The sequence below is a fragment of the Lissotriton helveticus genome, chromosome 4_1 (assembly GCF_964261635.1).
Source record: "Lissotriton helveticus chromosome 4_1, aLisHel1.1, whole genome shotgun sequence".
NCBI classification, from domain to species: domain Eukaryota; kingdom Metazoa; phylum Chordata; class Amphibia; order Caudata; family Salamandridae; genus Lissotriton; species Lissotriton helveticus.
The window spans coordinates 316,174,231-316,199,378 of NC_136063.1; the positions used below are offsets into that span (position 1 = coordinate 316,174,231).

The window sequence follows — 25,148 nt, forward strand, 5'->3', positions numbered from 1 at the left end:
TCTATTTCCAGCTTGTTGGCCTTCTCAGAGAAGAACTTTGAGAATTCTTCGCAGCTTAGTTGGGTTTTGGTGGTTTCTTGGGCCGATTTTGCTAGTTTGTTCGATTGCTGCTTTAGGATTTCAAATAGTTTCTGTGGCCTGTTTTTGGCGTTGTCTAATTCTGATCTAATATATTCTTTTTTGGACCTAAGGATCTTTTTGTTATATTCGCTTCTGATTTTTCTGAGTGATTTCAGTTCTGGTGTTGCCGGGTGTACTCTCCATTTTCTTTCGGCCATTCTTAATTTCCTTTTATCGTCATTCAGAGCCTCGTTAAACCATGGGTTGAAACCATATTGAAAGCTTTGACTCTGCTAGTGGGGAGCGGTCTCCAAAAAGCCGGTTCTACAAGACCCACTAATGCGGATGTAACATCTGTGTCTAAGGATACATCTAACTCGAAAGCAAAACTCATTAACACAACAGTGTAACAGGGATAGTAGCGCTTACAAGTAACTGCCTCAGGCGTCCCTGAAGCGTATTTGTTTTTTCTGCTGCTATGAGTCCTCTGAATTGAGTTATTGTGGTTCTTCTGACGTATCTTGGTCAGTAAGATGGGGGGGGGGGGTGAGAGCTTCAGATTTCACGACAATCAGTCTGGCGTATAATGTTTAAAGACATTATACAACACGTAGGGCGCATTAGAGGGGCTTCAAGGGCAACGGAAAGGGAGAAAAATGCAGAATGTTAGGAGTACTAAGTGAGAGAAACACAATATTTTGTAAAATAACATTTCGTAGGACTTTCAAAACAGAGATGAGAGACAGAGTATGTGTTTTTGTCAGTGTGTGCATGCAAAAATCACAGGTGAAATCTGACAAACACTTCGCCATACCCGACTGAAAGCACCTGTACCAAACTATTAATTAAAATAATACTTGTATTAGGGGGGTGTAACAACTCAAAAAAACCCGACCCCCAAGCTGCGCCCCTGACTGCCCCCCACTCTGCCCTTACACCCACCCCTCCCAAAAGCTCCAGAATGCTTTCAAGTCTTCAGCTTGAAAGATTTGTATTTTGATTTAGGTGCAAGGGGTGACCTGCAAGGCCATGGAAAGTGCAGTATAAAAACGATCGTGTCTGCTGGCTGGCCAGACTAAAAAGGCTTCAGTGATATTGTTTTAGCAAATCTGTCACCGTTTCTCCTCTAAGTGCTTCCCCAAAGCCCAGTTGCAAATCTCCTTCCTCCCTCAAGGCGTTACCTTGAGATATCAGGTCGTGGTTAGAGGTGGGGAAGGGAGATGGGGCGGGTCTAGGCATTTTATATAAACATAGGCTCCCAAATGCTTCGTCAGAGGAGTAATAGAGTTAAATATATATTCCCTTTTCCGCACAAGAATATTATGGCATCAATTAAACAGAAAGAGTGTTTTCATACATTATTTTATTGATTTTTGTGTAGGTTTAATTGTATATTAGTGTTCCATTTAATGCCAACACCAGGATAAATGTTGCAGTTGTGAAATAAACTCATGTATGAACGTGCAGAAACCTGTTGTTCGAGTTAACTAACATTTGAATCCAAGTTCGCCCGCTAGACCTCGGATTACCATGCATTGCTCACTGGCTTGGAAAATGGTGCCAGGAACCTTAGTGTCCTTACGCAACACTCAATCGGGAAACAAACTACACTTCAGTATGTCTCAGCTAAAAGGGTTTTAAACACATTTTTGGGAAAGACGCACAAATTAGCATAAATCCGTTTTCCTTTCCCCCCCGCGTTTTTGTCCTCATGGAACCACCAGCTCATACATAAGACCTCTCTTGATTACCTTTATGTTTGGGTGCGGTAAAACCCACCAAGGAAATACTTTTACCGTACAGAGCTGTTTTTTTACCCTGGTGTGGTTTAGCATTCAATTCCGATTTCTACAGGTTGGAATGTGGGATAAGGCAATAAGAACACACGTTTTCCTTTGTTCTAGCTGCATAGCTCAGACTCATGCAATATTACCTGTGCAAAATGTGTACAGCAAAGAAAACATCAGTTCAACTTCAATGCGGACTTTGTGCATGACTTGCAATGTCACATCGGGAGTAAAACCTCCTTCCCACAAGTTCAACAGGACCTGCCCACTTGTAAAGATGACACAAAAATATTGAGTTAGGAGTACAATTATAAAATAAAAAAAATGTGAGCATAGTTGTAATAAGTGGTTGAATAACATAAGAATAATAGAAGTCCGTTTTTATGTGTTCCTGCCTTTTGTCTTTCGCTGTCTCCCACGGGATAGTAGTGTGGATTCACAATTCACACTTTTTCTCTACATGTAATTGTGGTTTTACAGAAGTGAGCATCTATCTTTTCTTTTTAACAAATTCACAGACAAAGAAAATGGTCAAATCGCACTCCACGTCATTCCATTTGCCGGTGCTGAGCATTTCCACGCAGTCCTCCTCCCCGGAAGTTCCGTTAGGCTCACTGTCCTTCCAGCTGCTGTAACTCTGCACCGGGGTGTTGTCGGTGTACATGAACTGTCCTTCCTTTCCAATATCGTTGATACCAATGAAGACCCGGAAGAGGCCGGACTGGGAGATGTAATCGGCCAGCAGCCTATTGGTGGCTTCATCTCTTGGCATTGCCAAGTTCCCGCCCCGGACCCTGCACTGGGTTAAGGCATCTCTATAATTCCGTTCTTCTTTTACAATGTAGTAGAATTTGTCTTCGGTTTCCCTGATCCCTGCTATTACTTTAGAAAGAAAACAAAAACATAGGCATTATTAGTTCGGAAGTATAAGTATGGCATAATCTATTCTGCATTGAATAAATTGCAAAACGTGTATAGAAGGAAATTATTGCAAAAGAGGAAAGAGTTAATGATTATTGCTCATGAAATCGTATTGCCCTTGGCATTCCACATTTGATTTCTCATGAACAGTGTCACTTATCCTACGTAGATGTCCTTGTGTGTGGCTTTAGTACATGGGTTTTAAAGACCACCTGCAACAATTTGTGGCTGGAGGTATTTTTCAAAGCTTAATTGTCACACTGTGGCATAAACTCATGTTCGAGGGGACAGGTCGACATAAACGGGCTGGCAAAGTGAGGAAGAAACAAGAACAAACATTTATGAAACTCTTTGGCCACACAAAGCTCTACACCTATAAGTCAGTCCATAAGCTTGATAGGCTAACACAGCCAGCAAACTCATTATATACATTTCACCCCTTTGCGTGAATGATGGTACAGAAAGATTTTGAAGTTATGTTTGCTGGCCATCAGAACAGCCATGAAGTTGCTGCTGATTGATATGGCTTAGCCACGTGTTTTTGAACCCCACAAGTTCATAACCTAGAAAAGCTGTTGCCTATGGGAATTTAGAAAACTGTTTTGTCCTGAGGAAGGATGTATACAATTGATGACACACACAGTTTAAAAAGCCATGAAAGCTAGTTTTGGAGTAGTAAATGGACTTGTTTCAATTTTGATGGAACTTGTTAGGTCTCGTAGAGAGACCTATTACGGTGTAACCAAAAGTTTTAACTAAAGCGGATTTCGACGAGTGCATGAGTTCTCGTGACCGCGCTTTTATCCGAGCCGCCTGCCTCTGAGAGCTTTAAATTAAAGCCATCTGTTGCTTACCCAGCGCACTCGGCCTCACTTCTCCTCCCCCTAATTAACACACACTTCTAGCACGGCCGCAAGGCCGTGCTTCAAAGGGATCCGCTCCGGCTTGCCCCACATGGCTGCATGCCCCCCAGAGTGTATGGCTCACGAATTCCCCAGCGCACTTGGCCTCACTTCTCCTCCACCTAATTAACACACACTTCTAGCACGGCCGCGAGGCCGTGCTTCAAAGGGATCCGCTCCGGCTTGCCCCACATGGCTGCATGCCCCCCAGAGTGTATGGCTCACGAACTCCTCGAACACTTGACACTTCTGCCCCTGCTTAGTGACATAGGTTTTACTGGAAATACCCATGTGATTTTTACCAACAGGTAGAGCAACAGGTAGAGCGCAGCACTGCTGAGTCCCGGCCTCTGTCTCATCTCGGACCCCGACCATCGCCGGAGACTCGACCGCCGGCGCACTCACCCGCCTGTCACCTCTGAGTCAGAGCGCACTCTGCTGTCACCGTCCTTGCACTCTCGTCTCAGTATCAGACCTCTCTCACTCTTGTCTCAGTGTGTGTCAGACCTCCCCCCTTACTCTCCGCTCTCATCTCAGTGTCAGACCTCTTTCCCCTCTCACTCTCTGCTCTCTCTTCTCTCTCACTCTCCGCTCTGTCTCCCCTCTCACTCTCCACTCTCTCCGCTCTCTCTCCCCTCTCACTCTCCACTCTCTCTCCCCTCTCACTCTCCACTCTCTCTCCCCTCTCACTCTCCACTCTCTCTCCCCTCTCCACTCTCTCCTCCCCTCTCTCTCCCCTCTGACTCTCCGCTCTCTCTCCCCTCTCACTCTCCACTCTCTCTCCCCTCTCACTCTCCGCTCTCTCTCCCCTCTCACTCTCCACTCTCTCTCCCCTCTCCCCTCTCACTCTCCACTCTCTCTTCCCTCTCACTCTCCGCTCTCTCTTCCCTCTCTCCGCTCTCTCTCCCCTGTCTAGGCTGCTCTCTGACTGTCTCCAGTGGCCTCTGTCTGTCTCTGGTCACCCCTCCTCACCATCACACACCCTCACATCCACTCACCCTCACACCCTCACCCTCACCCACCCTCACCCACCCTCACACCCTCACCCACCCACTCATCGTCACCCTCACACCCCCTCACCCTCACACCCCTCACACCCCTCACACCCCTCACCCTCACACCCCCTCACCCTCACCCACCCTCACCCTCACCCACCCTCACACCTCCTCACCATCACATACCCTCCCATCCTCTCACCCTCACGCACCCACACACCCTCACACCCTCACCCACCCTCACACCCCCTCACCCTCACACCCCCTCACCCTCACACCCCCTCACCCCCCTCACCTTCACACACCCTTACCCTCACACCCTCACCCTCAGTCACCCTCACACTCACACCCCTCACCCTCACCCCCCTCACCCTCACCCCCTCACCCTCACACACCCTCACTCACCCTCACACCCCCTCATCCTCACACCCTCACCCTCACACCCTCACCCACCCTCACTCACCCTCACGACCCTCTCACCCTCACACACCCTCACCCTCACCCTCACACCCCCTAACCCTCACACACCCTCACTCACCCTCACACACCCTCACCAGCATAGCATAACAAAACCTAGCATAGCATAGCAAAACATAGCATAGCATAACAAAACAAAGCATAGGATAGCAAAACCAAACCTAGCATAACAAAACAAGAAATAGCATAGCAAAACACAACAAAGCATAGCATAGCATAACAAAACACAACAAAACATAGCATAACAAAACATAACAAAGCATAGCAAAACAAAACATAGCATAACACACAACAAAACATATCATAAGATAAAACATAGCATAACATAACAAAACAAAGCATTGCATAACAAAACATAGCAAAACACAAAGCATAGAATAACAAAACACAGCATACATAACAAAACATAGCATAACAAAGCATATCAAAACATAACCTAACTTAGCATAACAAAACCCAACAAAACATAGCATAACAAAACACAACATAGCATAGCATAACAAAACAAAGCTTAGCATAGCATAACAAAACATAGCATAGCATAGCATTACAAAACATAGCATAACAAAACATAGCATAGCAAAACAAAGCATAGCATAATAAAACACAACAAAACATTGCATAGCATAACAAAGCATAGCATAGCATAGCATAACAAAGCATAGCATAGCAAAACACAACAAAACATAGCATAACAAAACATAGCATAGCATAAAAACAAAGCATAGGATAGCAAAACTAAACATAGCATAGCATTACAAAAATAAGCATAGGATAGCAAAACAAACCATAACATAACATAACATAACAAAACATAAAATAACAAAACACAACAACACATAGCATAACAAAACATAGCAAAACACAACAAAGCATAGCATAGCATAACAAAACACAACAAAACATAGCATAGCATAACAAAACACAACAAAACATAGCATAACAAAACATAACAAAGCATAGCAAAACAAAACAAAGCATAACAATACACAACAAAACATATCATAAGATAAAACATAGCATAACAAAACAAAGCATTGCATAACAAAACATAGCAAAACACAAAGCATAGTATAACAAAACACAGCATACATAACAAAACATAGCATAACAAAGCATATCAAAACATAACATAACTTAGAATAACAAAACACAACAAAACATAGCATAACAAAACACAACATAACATAGCATAACAAAACACAACATAGCATAGCATAACAAAACAAAGCATAGCATAACAAAACATAGCATAACAAAACATAGCATAGCAAAACAAAGCATAGCATAATAAAACACAACAAAACATTGCATAGCATAACAAAACATAGCATAGCATAACAAAGCATAGCATAGCAAACCACAACAAAACATAGCATAACAAAACATATCATAGCATAAAAAAACAAAGCATAGGATAGCAAAACTAAACATAGCATAGCATTACAAAAAAAGCATAGGATAGCAAAACAAACCATAGCATAACATAACATAACATAACAAAACATAGCATAACAAAACACAGCAACACATAGCATAACAAAACATAGCAAAACACAACAAAACAAAACATAGCAAAACACAACAAAACATAGCATAGCATAGCAAAACACAACAACACATAGCATAGCATAACAAAACAAAGCATAGCAGAGCATAACAAAACAAAGCATAGGATAGCAAAACTAAACATAGCATAGCATTACAAAAAAAAGCATAGGGTAGCAAAACAAACCATAGCATAACATAACATAACAAAACATAGCATAACAAAACACAACAACACATAGCATAACAAAACATAGCAAAACACAACAAAACATAGCATAGCATAACAAAACACAACAAAGCATAGCATAGCATAACAAAACAAAGCATAGCAGAGCATAACAAAACAAAGCATAAGATAGCATATCAAAACAAAGCATAGCAAAACAAAACATAGCATAGCAAAACAAAACATAGCATAGCATAGCATAACAAAACAGCATAGCAAAACAAAGCATAGCATAATAAAACACAACAACGCATAGCATAGCATAACAAAACATAGCATAACAAAACATAGCATAACAAAGCATAGCATAGCAGAGCAAAGCATAGCATAGCATAACAAAACATAGCATAGCATAACATAACAAAGCATAGCCTAGCAAAACACAACAAAACATAGCATAGCATAACAAAACACAACAAAATATAGCATAGCATAACAAAACAAAGCATAGGATAGCAAAACTAAACATAGCATAGCATAACAAAACAAAGCATAGGATAGCAAAACAAAACATAGCATAGCATAACAAATCATAGCATAACATAGCAAAACATAGCATAACAAAACACAACAAAACAGCATAGCTTAACAAAACAAAACATAGCATGGCTGAACAAAACATAATAGCATAGCAAAACACAGCATAGCATACCAACACAACAAAACATAGCATATCATAACAAAACATAGCATAGCAAAACAAAGCATAGCATAACAAAGCATAGCAGAGCAAAATATAGCATAGCATAACAAAGCATAGCATAGCAAAACAGCATAGCATAGCATAGCAAAACATAGCATAGCATAACAAAACAGCATAGCATAGCATAACAAAACAAAACATAGGATAGCAAAACAAAACATAGCATAGTATACAGCATCACTCAGCACCACAACAGCATCACTCAGTGGCACCACAACATCACTGAGCTCCACCACAGCATCAATCTGTGCAACCATTCAACAACAACGGGTTCAAATATGTTATCTCAATGTTTCAAGCTTTATTACAAATGTAACAAAAAGATGTTAATATTTGACATATGTTCTTGGATTTTCGTCACAATAAAATACACTGAACATAATCTTCACAAATGTTATTTACAAAAGTTTAAGCTATTGCCATTATAAATTACAATAACTTTTTTAAGTATTAATCAATAAAAAAAATTAAAAACCATTGTTATTTGTAATATCAATACATGTAAGTCACGTAAATACAACACATATTACATTACAAATGCTAAAGTTGTCACATTTGCGAAAGTTATAACTATTGGCGTGGTAAATGACAAAGCTATTAATTTCGCTATTTTCAAAAACAAAACCTAAATAAAAAATTTGTCATTTACAATACCAATAGCTCAAACGTTCTTAATACGAGACCTATTGCATTGCAAATGCTTGTTTTTTTCACTGTGTTGGATATATCTATATATATACACACATGTTACCTACTGGGGTCGCTAGTAGGTGGTTATAGTTAGGACCATGTTTTTTGACTTGTCTATATCTTTGGAGCTGTTTGACGAATCTTCTCAACATTTTCCAGCGAACTCGTGCAGGGAAATGTGGAGCTCTAATTGACCGCCAACATTTCAACCAGGAAGTTTTGGCAGCCGTCTTGGGACTCTGCTTCAGCCAAGTCCCCCATAAAATGTACAAAGAAAAAGGGGGCAGGGTAGGAATTCCCTGCCCCCATAAAGTAGGTCCAGGAACCCAAAAGACCAAAAAAGCATTAAAAAAAAAATACAGCAAAATCAATATATACGTGGCTAAAAAAAATAAAAGCAACAAGCTCGTGCTCCCTTGCTTGTTTTTTATTAACCCCCGGGCCAGGTTCCGGGGACATACCTTAAAGAGAGGAGGGGGGCGCACGGTCCCCCCTCTTAAGGATTATCAAAGCCCCGGAGACCGCCACCGCCCAGAGTCATTGGTTATGATGTATGGGGGATGACTTCCTCATGTTGCATCCTAGAAGCCGCGAGTAACGTTATTGTACCATATGTGTCTGGGGCATTAGCAGTCGATAGAAACGTGGCCAGAGGAGATGGCCCTCGTAGTCATCTCCTGCCAAAATGTAAGTATTGATACAGAAACATATTATTCTTCAGTACAAAGAGGCCACTTTCTCACCAGAATGGTGTTGGAAGGAAGTAAACAGAAAAAAACGTAACTATTGATTTGTGACATGCCCAGACCCATTAATTACACACCTCGAAGGCAAGAGGATTAAACAACATCTATAGGTTATCTCAAAAATACCTACCAGTTTTAACAAACTTCAGTGATGTCTTAAGTCGAGCAACATTAACATCCAGCTGTCCCACCACCTTGCGGTACCGGCCACAGTCGCAGAAACTTCCTGATGAAGGAGCGTAATGGGACAATGTTTAGTTGCACTATGCAGTCAAACTCAAACAGATAAACACATGAACAAAAAGATCTTTGAAAATGTCCCTTTATTTAGTTTATCCTTGCAACAATGTGGGCATGCGTCCATGTTGTTGCACCTAGTTCCCTGCTCACTCTTCACACCATAAATATCCTTAACTAACTACATTGATAATATAGTAGTCACCTGGCTTACATTTTATCAGTCGCGGTGCCATATACAGCGCCTAAAGGGTGCATTCAGAGGTCTATTGGGCGTGAATGATCTGAACTCTCACTGAATCCCTACTGAATGCTGGGAACCCCACCTAAGCCGTTTCTACTATTCAAACCTCAGAAGCAAGTGCACATCTAACAAATACACCTCTTTTAACATTTTGTATTTAATTCACACAATAAAAAAAAAAGAAAATCGAAATTTCGATTTTCATACTTTCTTCTTGTAGGTGCATACCAGTGTTTCAGTTTATTAATTCTGTGCATATTTAACTTGATGCTTCGACGTGGCAAGCGGGGTAAATGTGAAGTATTGTCTGGCAGGGAGGTGACAGGGCAAGCTAGGTTTTGGGCTGGTAAGTTGTGGTGGAGATCCCAGAACTCTGCATCGAGAATGGAGCCCTCGGCGTAGAAATAACGTGGATAATGAGAAGACAGACAGGAGACCCTATAAGGATGAATGTGGGTGTGGCAGAGGCTCATGGATTCAGCTGCCCTGGAGTTTCGGTGAGGTGCACAGCTGGGACTGGAAAGTTTCCAAAAGTAAAGGGGTCAGTGGATGTGAGTGTGAGATAGTTCCCATCCTCCCTCCATGAGAACAGTTAGATTTATAACTGATAGATCCCGCCTTTCCCTTTTTCCCTGCAGCCCTACCTCCCTCCTTGGGATGATTACATGTTCCTAAGATTGTATCCGGAAGTGAGTTAATGATGGTGGTGGGAAAATCTGAGACCGAAGAGACCCCGGAAAAAAGGACTCCCAACCTGCCATGTACCACCAGCATGAAAAAGGACATTTGCAAGTTTTAGAAACCGTGGACGGGTCTCATTGGTCAAACTGGAAATAAGTCCTTTCTGTAGGAAGGTACTTCTGATTTAGGTGATAAAGCATTTTGATAAGGTGGATACAGGATCCTAAAAGTAACGTAAATGACGATCAATGGCTGGGTTCTCAACAATCAAACAAGGCAAAGCATGAGTTTCAAATGTGTAGGATTAAACAGACCCTCTAGAGGCTCCAATACCAAATTACCTACCGAAGGCCTGTAGTTAGGTCTTGCGTGTCCATTGCTCCGCCACCACTTTTTGTTTCCACAAATTACCAATGACATTAGAAACAAAGGAAGGAGAGGAGGAAGAGGAGGGTATGTTGGATACACTTTAAGCTTTACCATACCAGCAGGTGGCCCTGTAGAAGCTGTGGCAGGAGCGCCCACATTTGGGACATCGCTGGCTGCCCAGCTTGCACCTGGGACACAAGGAGGCAATGCGCAAGTAAACAGAGAGGGTGACCTGCACCTGTGACCAGCAGCACGATTGACAGTGAGGTGCTAGATGACTGTGCGAGAAACAAGAGGCGAACTAGATAACCACACACTCTCAATCTAAACCTCATACCTAGTCACTCCGAGCTAGACTCCGAACAACTGGGGCTCGCAGGCCAGCTATTACCCTGGAAAGCCTCAAGTGCACCACAAGCTGACTAGCTGGATCCACTGTGATGAAAGCCTATGAGGTGCCGCACACACTATTGCAGTAATATGGCACCCTCTATATCGTATGTTTTGCTTAGTCACATGATTGTCTTCTTTGTGTGTCCATAGGTAGCCCATATCCTCTTTTACCTTTATGTGCCACACCACATTCTTCTTTGTTTATGTGCTGACTCATTATGTACCTTTTATCTCATGTCTTTCCATGTCTTCCCTTATGTTCTTTGTCTTGTGCAACCTTTACTTTTGTTATTGCAGTCAATTACCAACCCGTCATCTGTGATTCATTTTGTATTTTGAGTCTGTTAGAGAAGACAGTTAAGAGAAGGTTTGTCTAGGGTGCTGCGCACCAGGGGAGCTTCAAGGAATAAACTTGTTATTTTTACCACAATCTTCTAGTTACATTGATGAGTACGATACCCCATGTAAATCCCCAGTTAGAGAATACAGACGTATCATTTTTCCCCCAGAGTTTTATATAGCGCGTACTTGACCCAATGGTATCAGGTATCAGAGCGCTTTACATGAGCACCAGTTGTGTTACACAAATGAATGAATGAATGAAAAAATATTTGCATAGCGCGCGGTCACTCCAGGGAGCATCATGGCGCTTTGACTCCATTACTGATATGATGGTAAGATTTTACTGTTCGTTGGTGTTTTACAAGAGGGGGGATTGAACAAGTGTTTTGCAGACTGAGTCAGCTAGACTATAAATCCAGGTTTTGAGGGATTTTTTAAAAGTCTGTTCGGAGGTGATTGCTCGAAGATAGTGCGGCAGTTTGTTCCATGCCTTGGCACCTATGACTGCCAAGGATTTTCCTCCTTTTGTGGCCAGTCTGAATTTGGGGACAATCATCAGATTGGCAGTAGCTGACCTTAGTTTTCTTGTGGGGTGGTATCTATTGAAATTGTTGTACAAGTATCGTGGGTCTCGCCTGTGGAAGCCCTAAAAGTAATCACAGGGACCTTGAACAGGATGCGTTTTTGGATGGGAAGCCAGTGCAGCATATCCAACGCGGCCTAGGCCGAAGATTTTCTAGGCCATCTGAGAACCAGCCTAGCTGCCGAGTTCTGTACCATCTGTAGTTTATGCAGGGTAGATTTCGCCACCCCTGCATAAAGGCTGTTGCAGTAATCTATCCTTGATGTGATCAACGAGATTGCAACAGTGCGACGGGCTGATAGAGGCAGAAGATCGAAACATTTCCTGAGGCCTTTTATGATATTGAAACAAAGGCCAGCAACTTCTCTAGCCTGTTGTTTAAAGGAGAGAGTCTCGTCGAATTTTATTCTCAGATTACGTGCTGCTATGATGGTGTTTGGCGGGGCTTCTGCTTCTGTTGGCCAACAGGTATGTGGTGTGAAGTGGTTGTTTTTACCAAATGGTAAGATTTCTGTTTTGGCAGAGTTACATTTGAGGTGGTTGTTATTCATCCAGTCAAAGGTCGCCGTCAGACACTCTTTCAGAACCAGTTCGGCTTTATCTGAGTCTTCATCCAAAACTAGAACTAATTGAGTGTCGTCGGCGTATGCGATGTTAAAGGATGAGATAAGATTGATCAGGGGGGCCATGTACAGGTTGAACAAGGTAGGGCTCAAACTTGAGCCCTGAGGCACCCCTGAACCAACCATCTTCTCTTCAGAGCAGAAATGCCCAAGCATGGTGATCTGTCTTCTGTGCATCAGGAAGTTTTTAAACCATTTTAACACGGTGCCCGCTATGCCTGCCTTGACCAGGCGATGTAATAGAATAGCATGGGACACCGTGTCAAACGCTGCAGATAGATCTAGGAGGATCAAAACTGCCCTCTTACCTAGATCCAATGCAGCTCTTATGGTCTCCGTGGTTGACAGAAGTGGAGATTCTGTAGAGTGACTCGCTCTGAAACCTGCTTGGTTTGGGTGAAGGATGTTATTTCCCTCCAAAAATGTTAAGAGCTGCTTATTGACAGAAGCTTCAGCACATTTACATAGGGCAGGGAGTTGTGAGATGGGCCGTAGGTTAGATAGAACTGAGGGGTCGCATAAGGCCTTTTTTGTAGTGGTTTAACCGCTGCGATTTTCCAGGAAGCTGGAATCTCTCCAGTTTGGAGTGATGAATTAAGAATAGCATTGATCACAGGATTTACCTCCTCTTTAATTGTTTGAAGCAGTAAAGGGGGACAGGGATCAAACGGTGAGCCGGACTTGATTTTGGAAATGGCTTGGGAAGATTCTTCAAGACTGATCATAGCAAAGGTGTCCCATTTAACTGGCCTAGACACTTTGTTCTGAGTGTTCTCTTCATCTTCTTGAGAGATTTGAGGAAAATCTTTAGTGAGATTTATTACTTTTTGTTCGAAATATGTTGCTATTTCGTTACAGAAGGTCTGAGAAGGCGGGATTTCCTGGGACAGAAATTTTGGGTTTCTAAAACTATTTACAATTTGGAAAATTTCCTTTTGTTTATTTTGTTAGGCTTCAATCAAATTTGTAAAGTGAGTCGCTTTAGAGAGTTTGATTGATGCGTGATATTTTCTCCTAGCTGTCTTAAAGACCTCCTGATCATCATTATTGTAGTGTCTACGCCATCTCCGTTCTAGTCTTCGCACTTTTTGTAATGTGTCTTTTAATCCGCTGGTGAACCAGGGAGCAGATGTTTTCCCTTGTCTGGATTTCGGTTTTTGTGGTCCCCGGGAGGTCATCCTATCCCCTATGGATCTCATCCACCCCTCATAACTATGGTTATCAGGGATCACTTCCCCATGCAGGGATGGTCTGCTCTCTTTTACCCACCTTGTAAGGTCAGGGTGGTCAATGATTTTAGCTCAACGCGGGGTGTGCTTCTCATTGCTCGCCACAGCTGGCTTGGTTACCTTTATTTCATCGGTTCTGAGATTAAATGCGATGAATTTGTGATCAGTCCAGGTTAGGGGCAGGGGGGCTAAGACAGTAATGGTGTTGAGATTGGAGCTGATGCAGTCTAAGATATGTCCAGCTTTATGTGTGGGGTCTGTTGTAAGTAATGTCAGCCCTAAGACATGCATGATATCTTTCAATTCAATTCAAAGGCTTTATTCGAGGATTTGTCTCATAAAAGCACAAACATACATTTAAAATACATCATTAAACAATTGTTTCCTCGTTTGATACAATGGTTTGGAAAAAATTAAACAAACATACACAATTGATTAAAAACGAATAGATATAAAAGTTTTGATACATAATTACACGGATGCCAGAAGAGATGCTCCATTGAGTGTACTCTTGGGAACAGCCCTCCGTCTAATAGACCATGCCCAACCCAAATACTTAGCTGTTGCTAAAACTACAGGCATATGATATCTTTAAAACAAAGCACATTAGGGTCACTAATGCTATCCAAATGAAGATTAAGGTCTCCCAATAGGGTAAAATTGGCCGCTTTGAAAGTTAAATTGGTTAGAACTTCACCCATACTTTCTAAAAAGTGGGCCACTTGACCTGGTGGGCGATATATTAAAGCTCCGGAAAAAGTAAAGGAGTCATGGGCCTGAAAGCTAAAGCCCAGACATTCTGCCCCTTTTATTTTAGATAATTCCGTGGTGTTACATTTGAGGGTCAATCAATCAAGAAATTTGTATAGCGCGCTACTCACCCGGAGGGTCTCAAGGCGCTTGGGGGGGGGGGAGGTCTGCTACTGCTCAAACAGCCAGGTCTTGAGTTGCTTCCTTAAGGAGAGGTGGTCTTGGGTCAGACAGAGGTGGATGGGGAGGGAGTTCCACGTCTTGGCTGCCAGGTAGGAGAAGGATCTTCCTCCCATGGTGGCCTTTCGGATGCGTGGAACGGCGGCGAGGGCTTGGCTGGTCGATTGTAGCTGACGGGCGGGAGTGTAGAAGGTCAGGCGGTTGTTGAGGTACCTGGGGCCCAGGTCGTGGAGGGCCTTGTGTGCGTGGGTGAAGAGTCGGAACGTGATTCTCTTGTTGACGGGGAGCCAGTGGAGGTCTCTCAGGTGTCCGGAGATGTGGCTGTGACGGGGGATGTCCAGGATGAGTCGTGCGGAGGCGTTCTGGATTCGTTGAAGTCTTTTCTGACGTTTGGCTGTGGTTCCGGTGTAGAGTGTGTTCCCGTAGTCCAGTCGGTTGGTGACGAGGGCCTGGGTGACAGTCTTCCTGGTTTCGGTGGGGATCCAGCGGAAAATCTTACGGAGCATGCGTAGGATGTTGAAACAAGATGATGAGACGGCATTGACTTGTCTGGTCATCGAGAGTGAGGAGTCCAGGATGAATCCCAGGTTGCGTGCGTGGTCCGTTGGTTTGGGTGCGCTGCCCAGGGCAGGGGGCCACCAGGAGTCGTCCCATGCAGAGGGTGAAGATCCGAGGATGAGGACTTCCGTCTTGTCCGAGTTCAGTTTCAGGCGGCTGTTCATCATCCATTCGGCTACGTCTTTCATCCCTTCGTGTAGGTTGGTTCTGGCGGTGGCTGGGTCGTTGGTGAGGGAGAGGATCAGCTGGGTGTCGTCGGCGTAGGAGATGAAGTTGAGGTTGTGTTGGCGTGCGATGGCCGCGAGGGGGCTCATGTAGACGTTGAAGAGGGTGGGGCTGAGTGATGATCCTTGTGGTACGCCGCAGATGACTTCGGTGGCCTCGAATCTGAACGGGGGAGGCAGACTCTCTGGGTTCTTCCTGCGAGGAATGAGATGATCCATTCTAGAGCCTTCTCTTGGATTCCGATGTTGCTCAGGTGCTGCACTAGGGTGCGGTGGCAGACAGTGTTGAATGCTACGGAGAGGTCCAGGAGGATGAGGGCCGCTGTTTCCCCGTTGTCGAGCAGGGCTCGGATGTCGTCAGTGGCTGTGATGAGGGCGGTCTCGGTGCTCTGGTTGGCTCGGAAGCCGGACTGCGAGTGGTCGAGGGATCCGTTCGTCTCGAGGAAGGCGGTGAGCTGTCTGTTGATGGTCTTCTCGATGACTTTGGCAGGAAACGGGAGGAACGAGATGGGGCGGTAGTTCTTGAGGTCTGTGTGGTCTGCTGATGGCTTCTTCAGGAGGGCGCTGAGTTCGGCATGCTTCCAGCTCTCCGGGAAGGTGGCGGTGTTGAAGGAGCAGTTGATGATGTCCCGGAGTTGGGGTGCGATGACGGAGTCGGCCTTGTTGAAGACGTGGTTGGGGCATGGGTCGGTTGGTGATCCGGAGTGGATGGTGTTCATCGTGTGGATGGTGTCTTCGGTGCTGACTGGGGTCCAGGCGCGGAGGGTGGTGGTGGGGGGCGTTGGTTCGGTGGTTGGGTGCGTGGTCTGTGCGCTGAAGCTGTTGTGTATGTCGGCGATCTTACTGTGGAAGAACGAGGTGAGCGAGTCGCAGAGTTCTTGCGAGGGGGTGACGTCGTTGGTTCCGGCGCTGGGGTTGGAGAGCTCTTTGACGATGCTGAAGAGTTCCTTGCTGTTGTGTGCGTTGTTGTCTAGTCGTTCCTTGAATGCCGTCTTCTTGGTGGTGTGGATCAGCTGGTGGTGTTTGCGGGTGGCGTGCTTGAGGGCAGTCCTGTTGTCTGTAGACGGGTCTTTTCGCCAGGCTTTCTCGAGGGTACGGCAGTTCTTCTTGGAGTTCTTGAGATCGTCATTGAACCAGGAGACTTTTCTGCTGCCGGGTCTGCTGGGATGGTTTTCCAGGGGTGCCAGGTCGTTGGCGCAGTTGGTGATCCACTGTGTGAGGTTGTTGGCTGCTTGGTTGGGGTTCGTTGAGCTGGCGGGAGGGTTCAGGTTCAGGGATGTGGTGGGCTGGTCGGTGGTGATCTTGTTCCAGCTCCTGCGGGGAACCTGTTGCGGGTGGTGGTGAGTCGTGGTCCTTCTGAAGCTGAAGTGGACGCAGCTGTGGTCTGTCCAGTGGAATCTGGTGGAGTGGCCGAAGGAGACGTACTTCCTGGAGGAGAAGACTGGGTCAAGCGTGTGGCCGGCGTAGTGGGTGGGGGTGTTCACCAGTTGCTTGAGTCCGAGTTTGGCGAGGTTGTCCAGCAGGGTGGTGGTGTTGTTGTCGTTGTTGTTCTCCAGGTGGAAGTTGAGGTCCCCTAGGAGGATGTAGTCGGTGGAGCGGAGGGCGTGTGGGCTGATGAAGTCTGCGATGTCTTCGCTGAATTGTGTGCGAGGTCCTGGGGGCCTGTAGATAAGGGTGCCTCTGAGGGTGGTCTTGGGGTCGGTGTGAATCTGGAAGTGAAGATGTTCGGCGGCTGTGAGGGTGTCATCGGAGCTGGTCTGGATGCGGATGGTGTTCTTGTGGATGATGGCGATGCCTCCTCCTGTCTGGTTGATGCGGACCCTCCGGGTGATCTTGTATCCGTCCCGGATGGCGATGGCGATGTCGGGCGCTGAGGAGGCGTTCATCCAGGTTTCCGTGAGGAAGGCGACGTATGGCGATGTGGTGTCGAGGAGGTTCCAGAGTTCCACGGCGTGTCTGTGGATGGAGCGGGTGTTGAGCAGGATGCAGTTCAGGTGGTTGCTGCTGGTGCTCGGCTTGGCGGGTGTGGGTGCGGTGCAGGTCCGAATGCAGGAGAACTTGCAGGATTGGCAGGTGAAGGGTCCATGGGTGCATCTCGGGGTGGCTCGGTAGCTGCCTGGGGTCCGGCTGGTATTGAGTGTATTGAGGGTGGCGGCGTCGTAAGTCCGGCGGGTGGGGTGGCTTCTGCGGAGGCCAGGGGTTCTGGCGCTGGGCGCGGTCCAGGCACGGACGGGCGCAGACGGGCTTGCCTTTGGCGCACCATTGGCGCACCCGCTGCGTGCGTCCGCTGAGCGCGTCCGCTGCGCGGTCGCTCCGGGGGCGTCATAAGAGGGGAGTAGGGGAGGAGGGGTCAGCTGGGAGGTGGGAGGGAAGAATCCAATGGGTGTGGGGGGGCGGGCAGGCACACGGGCACTCAGGCAGTCCAGGCGGGGGTACAGAAAAAAGAGAATGGGGCAGGCAGGCACACGGGGGCACTCAGTCCAGGCGCAGGCAGTCCAGGCGGCGCTCGATCAGGGTGGGAGAGCGCCGATCTGGAGGGAAGAGCAGGAGGCAAGAACACTGGCAGGCGGAGCAGCAGCGGTGGGGAAGTGACCTACCCGAGGGTTAGGGTCACTGTCTCTGCCGCGCTGCGGACACCTTAAAAGGGGAGTAGGGGAGGAGGGGTCAGCTGGGAGGCAGGAGGGAAGAATCCAATGGGTGTGGGGGGGCGGGGCCGCACGGGAGGCAGCGGCGGGAAAAACGGGGCTGAGGAGCCCGGCGGACGAACCACTCACTCGGGGGTACAGAAGAGAGAATGGGGCGGGCAGGCACACGGGCACTCAGGCAGTCCAGGCGGGGGTACAGAAAAAAGAGAATGGGGCAGGCAGGCACACGGGGGCACTCAGTCCAGGCGCAGGCAATCCAGGCGGCGCTCGATCAGGGTGGGAGAGCGCCGATCTGGAGGGAGGAGCAGGAGGCAAGAAGACTGGCAGGCGGAGCAGCAGCGGTGGGGAAGTGACCTACCCGAGGGTTAGGGTCACTGTCTCTGCCGCGCTGTGGACACCTTAAGAGGGGAGTAGGAGAGGAGGGGTCAGCTGGGAGGCGGGAGGGAAGAATCCAATGGGTGTGGGGGGGCGGGGCCGCACGGGAGGCAGCGGCGGGAAAAACAGGGCTGAGGAGCCCGGCGGACTAACCACTCACTCGGGGGTACAGAAGAGAGAATGGGGCGGGCAGGCACACGGGCACTCAGGCAGTCCAGGCGGGGGTACAGAAAAAAGAGAATGGGGCAAGCAGGCACACGGGGGCACTCAGTCCAGGCGCAGGCAGTCCAGGCGGCGCTCGATCAGGGTGGGAGAGCGCCGATCTGGAGGGAGGAGCAGGAGGCAAGAAGACTGGCAGGCGGAGCAGCAGCGGTGGGGAAGTGACCTACCCGAGGGTTAGGGTCATAATGGCCAACCCTACCCCTCGTTGAGAGGGTCTGTCTAGTCGCTGTATCCGGTAGCCAGGCGGCAATGCCTGTACTATGTCCGGATTTGACCAATCTCTAAGCCATGTTTCTGTGACTAGGAGACAGTCCAGCTCTGTTTCTGAGATTAGATCATATATGTGTAATGCATTCATGCACATAGAGCGGGCATTAATGAGTCCCCCCGTGATGACCCTGTGTATGATTTTCTTTGGCGGCCTTTGATAAGGTTGTAAAGTTTGTTTGCAATCAAAACAGCAGATGGGACCTGTCCACTTATCAACATTAATGGCCTGATGGCATTGCTTAGTAGTGGAGTTCAGAGATAGTATGTAGTCTCTAGATAGCTGACCTGTTCTAGGAATCTGGGCAGTGGGAGCAGCCCCCAGCCCGTCTGTGGCGCGGACGGGCGCAGACGGGCTGGACTTAGGCTTGACTTTGGCGTGACAAAGGCCCGCCCGCTGCTCGCGTTCGCTGCGCGAAACAGTGGCCATCTTCCTTTATAGTCCCTTGTGCAGCGCTAGGGCGCTGGGACTTGTAGTTCCTCAACAGTATTCATGAGGGGGCGGATCAAGCGTCTCCGGCCACAGCACCTAATCGTCTGTGTAAGCTCGGAGGAGATCGTGAGGCAATGCGGTATTTAGATTTTGTTAGTGAGCATTTAAAATACAAAATACGGCGCAAATAAAAGGGGGTGATTACTAACTCAAATATTTAAAATACAAACAGGCTATCACCCGGCTTCCGCCCCAGGTGCACAATTTATTAAATCACAATGAGCGGACAGTAAATTAGCGTTTCACCCGGCATCCGCCTCAGGTGAGAATGGAGTCTTGTGTCTAAGAGCACTCCCTCCCTTTGTAGTCCCTTCTGCAGCGCTAGGGCGCGGGGACTTGTAGTTCCTCAACAGTAATCGTGAGGGGGCTGATCAAGCGTCTCCGGCCACAGCACCTAATCGTCTGTGTAAGCTCGGAGGAGATCGTGAGGCAATGCGGTATTTAGATTTTGTTAGTGAGCATTTAAAATACAAAATACGGTGCAAATAAAAGGGGGTGATTACTAACTCAAATATTTAAAATACAAGCAGGCTATCACCCGGCTTCCGCCTCAGGTGCACAATTTATTAAATCACAATGAGCGGACAGTAAATTAGCGTTTCACCCGGCATCCGCCTCAGGTGAGAATGGAGTCTCACGTCTAAGAGCACTCCCTCCCTTTGTAGTCCCTCCTGCAGCGCTAGGGCGCCGGGACTTGTAGTTCCTCAACAGTAATCGTGAGGGTGCTGATCAAGCGTCTCCGGCCACAGCACCTAATCGTCTGTGTAAGCTCGGAGGAGATCGTGAGGCAATGCGGTATTTAGATTTTGTTAGTGAGCATTTAAAATAAAAAATACGGCGCAAATAAAAGGGGGTGATTACTAACACAAATATTTAAAATACAAGCAGGCTATCACACGGCTTCCGCCTCAGGTGCACAATGTATTAAATCACAATGAGCGGACAGTAAATTAGCGTTTCACCCGGCATCCGCCTCAGGTGAGATTAAGGGATTATATGGCAAGACCGGTGGCTAATCTTATTGCAATCTTCTTTTAATTAGCATAACACAGCCACTTTAAAGAACATAGAGCATTGTGACACAAAGAAATTCTAACCTAATAAAAGATCAGAACACTAATAACTCATCCTTTTTTTTTGGCTGCCGCAGCTGAAATAAGTAACCTCTTAAACTCTCTGTTTTACGATACTTTTCCTTACTTTACACGTGCTTACCTTTATCTTTCCACCTTCTGCCCTGATGCATACTGTTGTTTGCTAACTGTGAGCCTCTCTTGCTCTTATTGTTCCTTATTATCCTTTTCTTTTTCTTACTATCGTTCTTGTTCTTAACTGCCGTACTCACGGAGACACACTCACGGACTGTTTCCTTATTTGTTACTTAAGTACCCCTTAACTCGCTTTCTATGTTATTTTGGGCTCTTTCCCACCCTTGTTTTCACTCCCTATAACAACGCGACTCTTAAATCCGCTTTAAATTTCTTACCGGCGTAACAATGCGACTAGCGCACCATGGTAACCTTCTAGGTTACCCCTTGCGCCACACGCCCGCGTTGCTAGGAGCTTCAATAATGCTCCGGACACGGACGTGTGATCGCTTGCCTCCTGCCCGGCCGGGCAATACCGCAATCCAGTTTCCACTCTCCTTTTCCTTCCCCGTCTGAGAGGAACTCTTTCGACCACTTCTCTCCACATAAGGAAACCCATTTTTCCCTCTCTCCTCACGCCCGCATCTCGCCTGCAATAAAAAAAAAATAAGTGTAGAAATAGTTGTAGGACATCCGGTAATACCCTACAAGGGAAAGAGTTGTAGGACTCTACGTGCCTACGACTCTACGTGCCTACGTAGTGGCGGCCATTTTAAACCTTTGGGATACTTTCCATTGAACCTTAACCATCGCACGCCTTTCTCCTTTCAAATGAGACTGACAGTTGATCAGCTGTTTACAGTTTAACTCTTGTAGCGTTTTCTTACATTTTGTCAGCCGTTTGTTACCCTCTCTCTCCTATTTGTTGCTTTTCACTAGACATTTTTTGCTTATTAACATGGACCATCATGATTTACCTAGTCTGGCTACCCCCTCCACCTCCCAACAGTCCCTTGAGGACAAATTAAAACAAATGTTGGAAACCTTTTCAAGGGAGCTTAAAAAGAAAATGGATAAAAAGTTAGAAATTGTATCCTTAGATAAAAATAAAAACTCAGACGAAGAGAGGTTTTGGTCTGCCAATGAAGACCCGCTTAATAAGCTGGCAGGCAAGACTGACAGGAAGCACAAAAACTTACAACCAGCTGGTCCTAGCTATAAAAGGGGTAAGTTGTCTGATTCAAGGAAAATATCTGTGAACATGAATATTGATGGTGTCGAGGACATACAAGGGGACCATGGAATGGGTCCATCTAATGAATCAGAAATGCAACTAAATGCTTGCAAACATAAGGTTGTGTAATGTGACGACTCCTCGGGGAGCACTAAGGTGGAACTGAGCTGTTCCTCTGATTTTGATTCAGATAACTCTGAACCCCTACCTCCAAAGGACAACGAAAAGCTCATTATTTTGGAGGATCAAGACTTAGGGGAACTTACCGACCCCTTCGGAGAACTGATGTTCGATCCTTCCTTACTTAAACACCCTATATTCCCTAAATGAATTCCAGCTGCACATGTGGCCAACTACATGCAGTTTTGGCTCTGAAAACAAGGTCATACTACGCCTCAGATCCGAATGTCCTAGACCATCCATCCCTAATGAGATTACTCAAACCCCAGATCTGGACCCAAAGATAATTGCATTTATTTCTGAAGGTGGAAAAGACCCCAGGAAAGGCCTGGACAAAGGTCTTTGGATGTTTCAGGACAGACTCCTCGATCTTTCCGGTCCAGTGACACAAATCTTTGATTTAACTGAAGATGCCTTTGTTAACAACTCGTCCCTTAATGTCGAAGAGCTAAGACAATGGATACAAAGAGCAGTTTGCCTGCTAGGTAACGCTAACACTGCCTTGAATGTCAAAAGAAGAAAAAGTATCCTCCTTAAGATAGACCCCAAACTGGTGGAACTTGCTAATAATGAAGGAGGACAGGAAGCTAATGGTCTACTCTTCGGGATGACTTTATAAAACAAATGTCTAAATACGTAGGAGCTTTTAGCTCAATTCAAAAATCCAAAAGAGACATTAAAAAGGTATTCGACAGGTGTGTTTTTGGATGGCCGGGCGATCAAGAAGTCTATTTCCCAGCTGAGGACACGCTGTTTCAAGGACCTTGTTTCAGAGAGGTTTTAAACCAAACCTCTACCAATCCCAATATTCATATACAAAGCATCTGCCCTCAGGGATAAGGGTTTGGAGAAGAGGCTCTCGAGGAGACTGTTGTTCAAGAGGCACAGGTAAGTCTGGACCCTTCTGTTACCCCTATAAAGTTAGTTGTTGGGAGACTAGCTCAATTCGTAGGAAATTGGTTATCAATACCAAAAGACCCTTGGGTGTTGCAGACTGTTTCGGGATATCAGAAAGATTTTGTGGGGGAACCTCTCCAAGATCATGTCCCAGAAATCATAAGGTTCGATGAGGAACTAACAAAATTAGTAGACCAAGAGGTATTTATTTATTTATTTATTTATTTCAAAGGTTTTATATAGCGCTGCTGGACCCGAGAGTATCAGAGCGCTTTACAAGGAAGGTAAAAACAAACATTGAACAGTGAGATCAAACAAGTCAAGTGCGTCAGAGGAGTATGGACATATAAATTGAAAAGTACACAAATAAAGAGGGGAGGAGAGAAATGGAAGTGAAGCGAGGGAAAGATAGAGAGGGCAAGGGTATAGCGGAGGAGGGAGGGGAGAGCATAGTATGAGAGAGAGGAGTTATCAGGGATGGTGTCATACTACAAGTAATACGATATATTGGGCATGTAAAGTGTCCGTGACATTAGATACCCCAGTATTTGTTGAGAAGCAGTATTTTACGTTCTTTTTTGAAGAGATGGTAGGAAGGGTTGCATCGGATATCCTTTGGGAGGGAGTTCCAGATTGTGGGAGCGTTACCAGAGAACGCACAGGATTGGGTCTTCTGATGTTTAAGTCTGGGTGGGATCAGGATAAGTGAGTTAGTGCTTCTAAGGGATCTGGAACAACCTGCTTTCTGAAGTTTAATTGCAAGGTAGGCAGGGGAGTTTTGGTGAAGAGCTTTGTGAGTGATGCAGGCAATTTTGTATGTGGATCTTCCTTCTATTGGAAGCCACTTGAGATTTTTGAGGATGGGGGAGATGTGATCAAATTTTCTGCAGTCGGAGATGTGTCTAGCTGCAAGGTGGAGGACAGATTTAATTGGGGCAAGATGGATTTTAGGAGTGCCAGCCAAAGTGGCGTTGCCATAGTCGATCCTGGAGAGGACCAGTGACTGGACAACAAGTTTGAAATCTTCTGCTGGAATGAAAGGTTTGAGTTTTTTGAGGTGGAGAAGGGTTAGAAGAGCGCTTTTGGAGGCATTTTTGATGTGGGGGATGAGATTCAGATTTTGGTCAATACTGATGCCAAGGGACTTAACAGTATTAGAGGTGGAGAGAGTGCAGTTTAGTGCATTGATGTCCTTTACCCAGAGTTGGATGGGAAGAGGATTGTTTTTGGGGGAGAAGATAATGATTTCAGTTTTTTTGGGGTTTAATTTGAGATGGTTCAGATGGAACCAGGTTTGAATTTTAGTCAGTGTCTCATTTAGGTGAAGGATGTCTTTGTGAGATTTGATTTTGTAGTATAGTTGCGTGTCATCAGCATAGAGATGGTAACTGATATTAGCGTGTTTGAGGATGAGGGTGAGTGGTTCCATGAACAGATTGAATAGGGTAGGGGAGAGGATGGAACCTTGAGGTACTCCAAGTGAAACAGGTTGAGGTTTGGAGAGGAAATGGCTAAGTTTGATTTGTTGGGATCTGTTTTGGAGGAATGAGGAGAACCATTTGAGTACCGTGCCTTCAAAGCCGAATCAATCTATGAGGGTGTTGAGAAGGGTAGGGTGGTGAACGGTATCAAATGCAGCTGAGAGGTCAAGAAGGATAAGTATAGAGGATTCACCTTTGTCAAGGGAACGGTGAATATCATCCATGACATTTAGCATAGCAGTTTCAGTGCTGCAACCCTTTCTGAAGCCGGACTGGAAGACATCAAGGAGGTTGAATGAGATAATGTGTTTCTCTAGTTGCATTAAGACACATTTTTCGAGGGCTTTGGAGAGGAAAGGAAGGTTAGAGATGGGACGAAGGTTGTTTGGATCATTGGGGTCCGCAGTGGAGTTTTTGGGAATGGGCGTAATTTGGCCAAGTTGGAGGAATGCAGGGACACAGCCTGTGGAGAGAGAGGAGTTGATAATTTTAGACCAAATAGGGGCAATGGTGGATTTGAATTCTTGGGCTAATGTGGCGGGGAGAGGATCTTTGGAATGTGCAGAAGGTTTAAGTTTGACAATGATATTAGTGATCAAAGATTCAGATACTGGGCTAAAATCATCCCAGGAGGCGTTGTTTTTAGCGGGAGAGTTTGTTGTATGAAGGGTATTATGCAGGAGTAGATTAGGTAAGGAATCAGAGGTATCAGGCGAAGTGGAAGATGAGATTGACGTCCACTTATGAGTGTATGGAAGAGTGTGTAGAGTAGTGGTGGGTTGGGGTGCGAGAAGG

At 46.0% G+C, this 25,148-nt stretch overlaps 1 protein-coding gene across 1 annotated transcript in view; it reads right to left on the minus strand.

Moving 5' to 3' along the window:
- Positions 1-1,406: 1,406 nt before the first annotated feature.
- COLEC10 (collectin subfamily member 10) overlaps positions 1,407-25,148 on the minus strand; it is a 333,099-nt gene continuing 309,357 nt past the window's right edge. Inside the window, exons 5-6 of the mRNA XM_078685563.1 lie at positions 9,189-9,284; positions 1,407-2,729 (exon numbers count right to left, since the gene is read on the minus strand). Coding sequence (XP_078541689.1) covers positions 2,338-2,729; positions 9,189-9,284 — 488 coding nt within the window. The 3' untranslated portion in view covers positions 1,407-2,337. The remainder of the gene's footprint in view (positions 2,730-9,188; positions 9,285-25,148) is intronic.